At 42.2% G+C, this 11,522-nt stretch overlaps 1 protein-coding gene across 1 annotated transcript in view; it reads right to left on the bottom strand.

Annotated features, from left to right (window-relative positions):
• The window catches only part of smo (smoothened, frizzled class receptor), a 39,352-nt gene extending 33,008 nt beyond the window's left edge, over positions 1-6,344 (bottom strand). The window contains exons 1-3 of the mRNA XM_043713986.1: positions 5,501-6,344; positions 2,584-2,789; positions 1,523-1,732 (exon numbers count right to left, since the gene is read on the bottom strand). Coding sequence (XP_043569921.1) covers positions 1,523-1,732; positions 2,584-2,789; positions 5,501-5,750 — 666 coding nt within the window. The 5' untranslated portion in view covers positions 5,751-6,344. The remainder of the gene's footprint in view (positions 1-1,522; positions 1,733-2,583; positions 2,790-5,500) is intronic.
• Between the last annotated feature and the right edge of the window lie 5,178 nt (positions 6,345-11,522).

The following is an 11,522-nucleotide window of genomic DNA, read 5'->3' as shown; positions in this document are numbered from 1 at the left end:
TCTTCTCAGAGGTTGGTAAATGGGGTCCAAATCAATGTGTTTATTGATGGAGTTCCGGTTTGAATGCCAGGCCTCTAGGAATTCCCATGTGTGTCTCTGTTTAGGATGGATGTGTTGTCCCAGTCGAAGTGGTGTCCTCTTCATCTCGATGTAAGGATACTAATGTTAGTGGGCCATGTTTTTTTTGATGGCTAGTTGGTGTTCATGTATCCTGCCGATGAGTTTTCTGCCTATTTGTCTGATGTAGTGTTTATTACAGTCCTTGCATTTACGAATGTCATTTACAAAATATCATGCAAATCAATAAACACATTGATTTGGACCCCATTTACCAACCTCTGAGAAGAAGAAGCGAAAATGCTATTACCCACCTTAACAGACCAAGACACAAATAGAAAGCTGGACAGAACACAGCGCTTCAATGGAGGCTCACTGAAGATGTTACCTAGCATGGTGACAAAATGTCTGAAAACAAACCTGCTAGCTCAGCGAGCAAACTTAAAACCTGAACCTCAACCTCAACATGAGCTCCGAATCTTCTCAAAAATCAAACTCAATATGGTGAATATAATATCTTTTATAGGAGCTCTATTTTGAATTGAGTTCAGCTGCAAAATACAGGCACTGTTGGCATAATCAATCTCTCTCTTCTGCCCCACTGTGAAACACCCTCTCTTTCCTAGTAACTTTGTCTGAATACCTTCTCACTCCATGGGTGAACTGGTGAAAACCCAAAACGCTCATCTACTTTGGATTGTCAGCCTTTAAATAGGACAATTGGGGTCAGAAATAGGATTGCCGCCACCATTTTGAAAGATCACTGGGTAGAACATTCATTTGTGGGTTCTATCCTGTTTGATAGTGCAGCTGATTGTATGAATAAAGTTTACCGTTTTGTTACCAGTCTGTTCTGACATAACACAATAGTTCTATTCCTGAACAATCTTGCATTATAAGAAAATCGCGTAGTAGCAGCACCATTTAAACCAATGGGACCAGAATCACATTATAACCAATACAGGTAAGAAAAGTTTGCGTTCTACAAATAATGGTCTAAATTCTACAATCACATTTTAGCCACTTCGTATTAAAGAAACACGCATTATAGCAGAACCAACTGTAATTATTTTGCTGGAGCAAAAATATGGACAACTGCCTTGCTCCAACTCTAGATCTACTTTTCCACTAGCATGTTCACTCTCAAAATGAAGTGAGCCTCCTCTTAGCATTCCTGATGAAGGGCTTATGCCCAAAACATTGATTCTCCTGATGCTTGGATGCTGACTCACCTGCTGTGCTTTTCTAGCACTACACTCTCGACTCCTCATAGCATTGTCAGGCTACAAGGATTTAAAATCTACCCATATATGTTTATGAAACTTAGCTTCATTCAGAGGAGAACAAAAATAAAACCATGAAAGCTGTTGTTTGATTCAATAATATTATTCTTACTTTGTCTAATGAAGTGCGAATGGGTTCAGGTTGCTTTTGCAGCCATACCCAATTAAAGGGCATTGCTCACCAATGTGAAGAATGTGCACAGAATGGCAATGGATCCAAAGACAGCGATATAGATGTGCATGGCATCATGTTCATTGTCTGTGAAGAGCGGGTTCTGACACTGGATTCCACATCCTTCCACATCCTCGTACCAACTCTTGGGATTCTCTGTACGTACCAGAGGGGACTCACACCGACCAGAGCTGTTAAATTTGATGTTCTGAACTTCATTCTGAAAGAAAGAATTTTAAAGTAATTAAATTTACCTTCATCCTTTGTGGACATTCCCCCCACCTCCACACACGCCAAAACCCTGTATTTAGACAAGATGGCAATTGGCAACCTATTAGGATTCAATGCACCAACCCAACTCAGTGCCAATACATTCCAAAACTGATAGTTTGCTCAATTACTTCTGCTGGAGAGAGTGTGTGCCTGTATACGGAAATGATCCTATATGATATCTCTACTCCCACTCACCACCTTTCAACAAGTTGCTGTAGTCTTTTTCTTCCTTTTATTCTTTTATGAGAAGTGAGTATTGCTGGGAAGCCTAGCATTTGTTGTACATTACTAACTGCCCTCAAACTGAGTGGTGTGCTAGTCCATTTTTGAGTGCAGTCAAGAGTCAATAACATTGCTGTGGGTCTAGAGTCACATGTGGACTAGACCAGGTAAGGATGACATTACCTAAAGGACATTACTAAAACAGATGTTTCTTTTAAAAAAAACAATGATAATTGTTATGGTCATGCACACTGAAACTAACTTTATATTCCAGACATATTTAGTGAATTTAAATTCCAGTATCTGCAGTGGTGGGATTTGAATCTGTGTTCCATGGACATTAGCCTGGGCCTCTGGATTACTAGTTTAGTGAATCTACTACTCTGCTACCGCCACAACACTCATCACTTCCCTCCAAAGAAAAGTTTGTTAATGCATCGAGTCTAGCAGTTCAAACATGAAGAACCACTGCTTGAGGGAGCTGCAAGGAAGGGATGAGGCACAAACATTTCAGTTGGTGCTGGAATTCAACCTGTGCATGGATTATTCTTTGCTTTGGCTGACCCTCAAACTTACCAGGCATCCTTCAGGAAATCGATCATTTGAACACTTCAGGAAGTCAGGCCAGCCTCTCTCTCGCTCCACAATGGCACAGGGGCTTCTGGTGATTTGACACATAATCTGACCAGGTAGTTCCACTTTCCCATTTTCACATTTTGGCATGTAGACAGCACACAAAAGCTGTTGAATCACACTCCAACAGCCTGGAGCATTCCTCAATCCTGGATAGGAAAATAAAGAGGAAGATGGAGTTGAATGAGAGATTGTCATCAAAAGTGTAAACTCTAATGCAAGATCGCAGAAATGAGAGGTTTACTCATCTACTCACATTATTTACAGAATTTGAATGGGAACATTTTAGAGCAGCACCTTCTATATTCCAAGAGGAGAATACGGCATTGCAATTATTCCGAAAGATGCTGTTCACATTACTCACCATTTTAGAAGTTCTGATCTGAAGCATAAAGCAACAGATGGAGAAAGTAATAAGGCTTATAGAGTCATAGAGATATACAGCAAGGAAACAGACCCTTTGGTCCAACCCGTCCATGCCAACCAGATAGCCCAACCCAATCTAGTCCCACCTGCCAGCACCCAGCCCATATCCCTCCAAACCCTTCCTATTCATATACCCATCCAAATGCCTTTTAAATGTTGCAATTATACCAGCCTCCACCACTTCCTCTGGCAGCTCATTCCATATACGTACCACCCTCTGCATGAAAAGGTTGCCCCTTAGGTCTCTTATATCTTTCCCCTCTCACCCTAAATCTATGCGCTCTATTTCTGGACACCCCCACCCCATGGAAAAGACTTTGTCTATTTATCCTACCCATGCCCCTCTATAAGGTCAACCCTCAGCATCCAATGCTCCAGGGAAAACGGCTCCAGACTATTCAGCCTCTCCCTATAGCTCAAACCCTCCAGCCCTGATAACATCCTTGCAAATCTTTTCAGAACCCTTTCAAGTTTCAAAGCACCCTTCCGATAGGAGGGAGACCAGAAATGCACACAACATTCCAAAAGTGGCCTAACCAATGTCCTGTACAGTCGCAACATGACCTCCAAACTCCTATACTCAGTGCTCTGACCAAGAAAGGAAAGCATACCAAATGCCTTCTTCACTGTCCTATCTACCTGCAACTTCACTTTCAAGGAACTATGAACCGGCATTCCAAGGTCTCTTTGTTCAACAATACTCTCCAGGACCTTAGCAGTACATGAGAGAAAAGAGAATAGAGAGCAATGCTGAAGCGTTTAAGTTGATAGAATGGGAGTAGATGTCTGTGGAATATGAACACCAACACAATAATTAGGCTTGAAAAACCCGTATGTGTGCTGTGTAAACTGTACAATTTACTTATGGGAATGTTGTTGGAATCTATTGCCCTGGACAGAATGACTAAGCATTTGAACAAGTATGAGCTGATCAAACCGTGTCATCATAGATTTGTGAAGGGCAAGTCATGTCTGTCTAATTGAATTTTCTTAATGAGGTCACAAATTTGGAGAACAAATCCTATATAGGAATCATGAGTGAAATGATATGTAGATTGCTCTTCAGCTAGGATGTTAAAGCCCTACCTAATGTCCCAGTTGTCATGAAAAAATCCCATGATGCTAATTACAAGAATTGCAGGGGTGTTCTCCTGATGTCTTGGGCGATACTTACCCCTCAACAATTACCACAGATTATCACAATGTTATCATCTTGCAGTTTGTGGAAGCTCACTGTGCACAAAGTGGTGCCATTGTTCCCTACATGGTTACATCTCTCGTCAAACCAGTCTCACTCTGTCACTGGAACTGCACTTGCTGACTCACAATGACTTCAAATTCCCTAATGCTTCTGTTTTAAAATGCTCTTTCACATGCTCCAATCCCTCCCTGGTTTTGCCCCTTTTTAAAAAAAAATCTGTAATCTCTTTTGGCTTTAAATCTATTCAAGAAATCTGCATTCCTCTAATTCTCCTTCATCAGACTGTGGTAGTCAAGCCTTGAGTCATCCAGGCTTCCATCTCTAAACTACTCTTCCTCTCCTTTAAGATCTACCTTTTTGAGCAAAAATTTAGTCAACTATCCTAATGTCATCTTCTTTGGCTCAGTAACAATTTTCATCTGATTCCTCTCCTTTGAAGTGTTTCTTGATATTTATACTATATTAATCAGAGTATATAAATAGAAGTCACAGTTGTTAATGAACAGGGAGATTAGATTTTTAATTAACTTTCATCAACAATAAAGCAAACTGGACTGAACCATGCCTCCCTTACTTGCCTGTACTTTGATCTTCACCTATGCTTTGGATTTGACAAGAGGTGTTAACCTAATATAAATTTAATATTGGAGTTATAATACTGTAGGCTTGAAACAGCTTTCAGAGGCTGCATTTGTACAGTCCCTTTAGCATAGTAAAATTCTCCAAAGTATTCAATGGGTCTGTAACAAACATACAAAGCCACATGGAGATATGAGGGCATATGGCCAAACGTTTGCTAAAAAAAAACCCCAGATATTAAGCAAAGGATAAAAAAAATTAAGTTTGGAGGGGCAAGAGCTGAAATCCAGAATGTGGGGCCTAGGCAACTGAAGGCACAATTATCAGTGGTGGGGTAGAAGGATGAGAGTGTACAGGACTTTATTGCTGCTGATAGGATCTCAGAATCTACTGTGGCTTTAGGACGGGTATACCACCCAAGTTATCACACGGGAAGAAGTATAACAACAACTCAACTCTCTCCCTCCTTAGACAATCTTGTTGGAAGTGCATTGGATGTTCCTCAAGTTCTGCGTTCCGCTAAAATGGTACAAAATAAAGGAAACGGGGATACCCTTCTGGGACTGAAAATATTTTCTACTTGTTTAATATCATATACAATTCCAAAAAAAAATGCGTTTTGCTTTGATAATACAAGGGGTTTGAGTGCAATACCTGACCAGAGGACCAGATTGTTGTGAGCCTCTTCTTGGGTGTTGGAGTCTTCAGCCAGAGCGAGCGATGTGTGGGTGTAAGGTAGAACCGAACCCATGCATGTATTGTATCTCAGGGGCTCGCAGTCCGATACTTTTTTGCAGCGGTCGTGGGGAAACGTTTGGTTAGTGCCGCTCAGCTCCAGGAAGGTCCAGAGTAAAAGCAGGGAGACTGTAGCCGCTTTAACAAAAGACTGCCAGCCGGTAGACATCTTGATTCTTCCAGACTTCCAGTTGCAAAGTTGAAAGAAATCTTCACCCTCTCCACACACGCGCACCCCGTTGCCTATCTTCGAACTTTAATTTTCACCTCTCTGAAAGCGGGGAATTAATCCCCTTCCACTCGAAACTTCTTCCGATTGGTTATTGGCCTCTTTCCCTGCCTCTGTTTGTCCCAGAAAATGTGTCAGTTTCCCAACTTGCAGCGAATGCCATCGCGTCAGTTTCAACTCATTCCAGACTCCGCCGGCTGCAGACTGGGATTTGATTATTCCCCAATTCTCTCTCCAAAGTCACTGAGACGTTTTTTTTAAACACTCTGAAAACACAAAGCCCACGGGGGGAAAATGCAAATCATTTGATTTATACGAAGAACGTGCGTGATCTCAAACAACTTGCCTCCCGACTCCCACTTTTACGTGCCAGAGAAGTGACAGAGAAAAAGGATTGTAATTTGATACCCAGTCCATTTTTTCCCCGTTCCCTCTCTCTCGTTCTCTCCTTGTAACCTCTCCCAATGCTCCGTTATAGATCTTGAATCTGTGTCCAATTCACTGGATGTCTACCAGTCCACTGAAAAAAATGTTTTTTTGTATACACCTTTTTCTCCCTCCCTGAGAGTTTGGTTCATCAACAGTTTTTATTCATGCTGGGGAGTGGGAGGCACTTAGTAAGGTTAAGCCAAACCCATCCCCCACCCAGTTTACAAACCACAACCACACTGGCAAAAGTTAAACGCAGTTAGTATCCCCTTTTCTGGCCCCCGACTACTTTTCCATCGCAGTTGGAAAGATAATAATTCCCACCCCCCAAAAATACACCTTTGCATCAGCCTCAAACTCAGGCACAGGAGTTGTTTCACTTCCAGTCCCCAATACCTCAGTTTACAAACCTCAGCTGATAACTCGCCGGAATGGCCGAGTGGTGTAGGGCGCCACATTCAAGGAGTGACATTCTTTGCTGATGCCTAATGAATTCTGGTCCCTTTGTAGAAAGGGCTGTTGTGGTGCGGTGATCGTGCGTCTATCTCTGGACCAAGAGGCCTGGGTTCAGACCTGCTCCAAAGGCGTGTAATTACAGGGTGTTTAGAAAATATCCACAAGCACCAACTGATGCACTCACTTCATCTTCCAGGCTCTTCAGCATCAAATGATCCCACATAACTCCTGCATCCTAGTTGAGTTGACCTACTCTGAACTGCATATATCCTTTTTCAAAAGATCAACACAGTACTTCAGAGAAGACAAAAGGGATTCTCCTGGAGTCTTGGTCAATAGCTACTGGGTGGCACGGTGGCACAGTGGTTAGCACTGCTACCTCACAGCACTAGAGACCTGTGTTCAATTCCCGCCTCAGGCGACTGACTGTGTGGAGTTTGCACATTGTCTGCGTGGGTTTCCTCCGGGTGCTCCGGTTTCCTCCCACAGTCCAAAGATGTGCAGGTCAGGTGAATTGGCCATGCTAAATTGCCCGTAGTGTTAGGTAAGGGGTAAATGTAGGGGTATGGGTGGGTTGCGCTTCGTCGGGGCAGTGTGGACTTATTGGGCCGAAGGGCCTGTTTCCACACTGTAAGTAATCTAATCTACTGTATCCCCTCAATCAACATTACAAAACATTGCTGTTTGAGGGATCTTGCTGTGCACAATATTGGCTATCACATTTTCCTACACTGAGTACACATTACAAAGCACTGAACTGGCTGTAAACACTTGCATTTCCTGAGAATGTGCAAAAGGCACTTGATGTGAAGGCTTTCTTCTGGCCTTTTTCACATGTTCCTTGCCAGGACAGTCCACGACAAGAAGACTGGACTTGAATACGATGCTACCTTCATCTGGGAAAGAACAACAATCTCAGCCCAAACAAGAAGATTGGTCTTGTGGCGGCATGGTGGCTCAGTGGTTAATGCTGCTGCCTCACAGCACAAGGGAGCCGGGTTCAGTTCCAACCTCAGACAACTGTATGTGGAGTTTGCACGTTTTCCCCATGTCTGTGTGGGTTTCCTCTGGGTGCTCCAGTTTCCTCCCACAGTCCAAAGATGTGCAGGTTAGGTGAATTGGCCAGAGTGTTCAGGGATGTGTAGGTTAGGTGCATTAGTCAGGGGTAGATGTGGGATAATAGGGTCGGGGAATGGGTCTGGGTGGGTTACTCTTCGGAGGGTCGGTGTGAACTTGTTGGGAGAAAGCGAGGACTGGAAATCAGGGTCGAGAGTATGGTGCTGGAAAAGCACTGCAGGTCAGGCAGCATCCTAGGAGCAGGAGAATCAATGTTTCAGGCAAAAGCCCTTCATCATGAATGTGTGAGGCCGAAGGGCCTGTTTTTACATTGAATGGATTCTAAAAAAGTGAACTGAGATTTGTCTGGCTCCCATTGGCTGCCTTTAAGCAGAGAGGACAAACAGAAATATACTCCTCAATGAATCTGACAAAAATGTTAAAAATTGTAACTGCAGCTTGTCCTTTAGAAATCGTCTATTACCTGATCATCGCAGTGCCTCACAGGACACTCGCTGTTGTGGTCCAAGCACTGCTCCTCAGTATCCTTCCATGCAGTGTTCTTCTGTGCACCATCTGTGTCCCTTAGTGCAATGTCCCTCCATGGAATCCCTCAGCTATGCCTCTCATGTCCTCCAATAGCAGTGTTTCACTGTGCAGTGTCCCTATGGGTACTGTCTCACAACAGTGTCATTCCATGTGTTATCCTACAGTATAGTGTCCTTGTGCACACCACCCCATAGTGCAGTGTCTCTCCATGCACTACCCCAGCTCTGTATCCCTCCCTACCTAATTGTTCCTCTATGTAATCCTTCAGCTATGCACCCCAACATTTTACACTTCTGCTCTGTGAACTTCAGTGCAGGTTTCCTTATTGTTGTGACCTGCAAACTCTACAGTATTGATTTGAGCATTGTGTTTTCAATCACATTTTTTAAAAAATCACATTAGAAATTAGAAATGTAGGAAGGACAATCAGCAGAAAGGGGTATGAAAATGATCCAGTTAGACCACAGGTTCAGCAGTATGCAGGATTTGTACTTTGGTTAAGTCAGCAACATTTATATATATCAAAACTATTGCAAGCAGAATGCATTTCCTGTAAATACCACACCTACTTCATGTAACATTTGTTTATTTCATATTTCCTATCACTTTCTTCATGTCACACTCACATAGTCACACTTTGTTAGTGGTGCCCAGGTTATTGTATAACAGAATATCCTATGACTCAATCAATAGGAAGTAGCACAAAATATTATAATCAACAGAATATCCACATAAGCTAGGGAAGCAGATTTATTATCAGTGTTTTCTGTTGAGGTGCAGAATTATCAGTGTACACTGGGGAAGAAAAGATTTGATTTCAGTTTATAACAGGGAAGAGGACCAACAATGGTGTTTCACATTGATGATTGTTCGCTGTTCAAACAATTCAAACTTATTCAACAGAGGGAAGTGCGTTGGCAGTGGCAATACAGCACAGGGTGCTGGAGTTAAAACCATGAAAATCATGACAAATGCCATGCAAATGAAGGCTGATTCACTTGTAGCCTACAGTCTCCTCTCACTGTTCAAGGATTAAGATGTCCATCTGTTCCCTCACCATAGGAAATTTGGCATTTTGGTCTAAACACAAACAGTAAAATGGGAAGGTGAAATCTAGGAGATTATGTGTTGTCCTGCCTGTGACTGAGCCACACATGGAAGTAGAAGATCCCAGGATCAATCCATAGTCTGCAATCAGCTAATAATGCCAGAAGAGGGAGTACAGATATGCAATGGCACAAAAATCAGTGATACTGAATTGACATACCATACCTGTTTTACATATTGACATACCATACCATTTTTTCATTTCCACTGAAGACATTAACACTGCTTCTCTCTACAGATGCTGCCAGACCTGCTGAATCTTTCCAGCATTTACTATTTTTGTTCCAGTTGCTGCTCCTGCTTATCATGGGCTATTTCAGAAAACAATTGGCAGTGTTTTAGATTAGATTAGATTACTTACAGTGTGGAAACAGGCCCTTCGGCCCGACAACTCCACACCGCCCCGCCGAAGCGCAACCCACCCATACCCCTACATTTACCCCTTACCTAACACTACGGGCAATTTAGCATGGCCAATTCACCTGACCTGCACATCTTTTGGACTGTGGGAGGAAACCGGAGCACCCGGAGGAAACCCACGCAACACGGAGGAGAACGTGCAAACTCCACACAGTCAGTCGCCTGAGGCGGGAATTGAACGTCTCTGACGCTGCGAGGCAGCAGTGCTAACCACTGTGCCACCGTGCCGCAGTTTCTGTGAGTGTAGCAAGTAAGCAAATCTATCTAAAGTGTAGGCAGCCTTATGATTCCGTTAGTGTTAAGTTTGAAAAGTGCAGGCCAATTGTCACTTTAAATGAATCCATAATCTTAAACAATTCTGGGCTCACCTTACAAAAATATTACAGGAGTTGTAAGATAACTTACAAAGATGACACTAAAAGTGAGAGATTAGAACTGTGAGGCAAGAGGAACACCATGGCAGTTTCTGACAAAAAAAGTGAACATTGGGGACAATCTGATAAAGCCCTCAAAATTATGAATTATTTCAATAAGGCGAATGTGGAGATGTTTCCAATTGTGCGGCAAGTCAAAACCAGATACCCTTCTGCACTGACATCCAAGGAGAATTTCACCCTCACCATCTCCAAAAAACTCAATAAGTATTCCAACAGCCAATGGCTGCTCTGGAGCTTCTTACTAAATGTCTCCTTCCTCATGCTCCTCTCTCAGATCAAACAACATGTTGCTTCTTCTAGTTAAAGTTAATACATTTCTAAAGAATACATTAAATATTGGAGCTTGGGCCAGTGTTTGTTGTACTCAAATCCTGATTGGAACCTCAATATGTTGAGAAGGGCATGGAAATAGAATTACACAGAATGTATAGCATAGAAAGAGGCCATTCCAGTCAATTGGTTCATGCTGATATTTAAACTCCATATGAGTGTCCTCTGTCCCTACTTCATTTAACCAATCAACATTGAGTTTCATTCTTCTCTGACAGGTTCATCTAGTTTCCCCTTAAATCCATTGTACTATTTACAACTACTGCTTGTAGTAGCAAGCTCTACATTCTCATCGCTCTCTAATAAAAGAAGTTTCTCCTGAAACCCAAACTGGATTTGTTAGTGAATATCTGTCTGCCCTCAAATTTTGGTTTATCCTATAATTGGAAATATTGTCTCTGAATCTACTGAAATTGGATCCCTTAATAATTTTAAAGACTTCTATCAGGTCACCTCTCAACCTTTTAATTTCGACAGAAAAAAGCCCAAACTTTGTAATCTGTTCTGAGAGTTGTCATCTCTCAGATCTGATATCATCCTTGTTAATTAGTTTTACACCTTCTCCAGTACTTCCTGTACCATTTCTGAAATATGGAGACCAAAACTGTAGAAGATTATTGAGTCATTAAAAGTAAAGTACAATTGGCCCACACATTTAAAATTTAATACTAAATGCCTCACAATGTAGCTCCAGTAATTAACCTTAGCCAGAGGACACTGCAAGTTCTCTTCAGCAGCCCTTATTAATAAGTGGGAGCTGCAGCCTCCTGCATTACTTACATAATTCCATAATTACGTCTATCCACTTCCTCCACATTGAGGGTAAGCTGACAAGTCAAAGCCAGCTCCTAAAAATAATTAACTAAATGCCAACCCTCATTGTCTCAAAAGCCTAACAAATCAAAACATTGGAAATGAAATTCGTGAG

Source organism: Chiloscyllium plagiosum, chromosome 23 (assembly GCF_004010195.1).
Source record: "Chiloscyllium plagiosum isolate BGI_BamShark_2017 chromosome 23, ASM401019v2, whole genome shotgun sequence".
In the NCBI taxonomy this organism is placed as follows: Eukaryota; Metazoa; Chordata; class Chondrichthyes; order Orectolobiformes; family Hemiscylliidae; genus Chiloscyllium; species Chiloscyllium plagiosum.
This window is presented reverse-complemented; position numbering and strand designations above follow the sequence as displayed.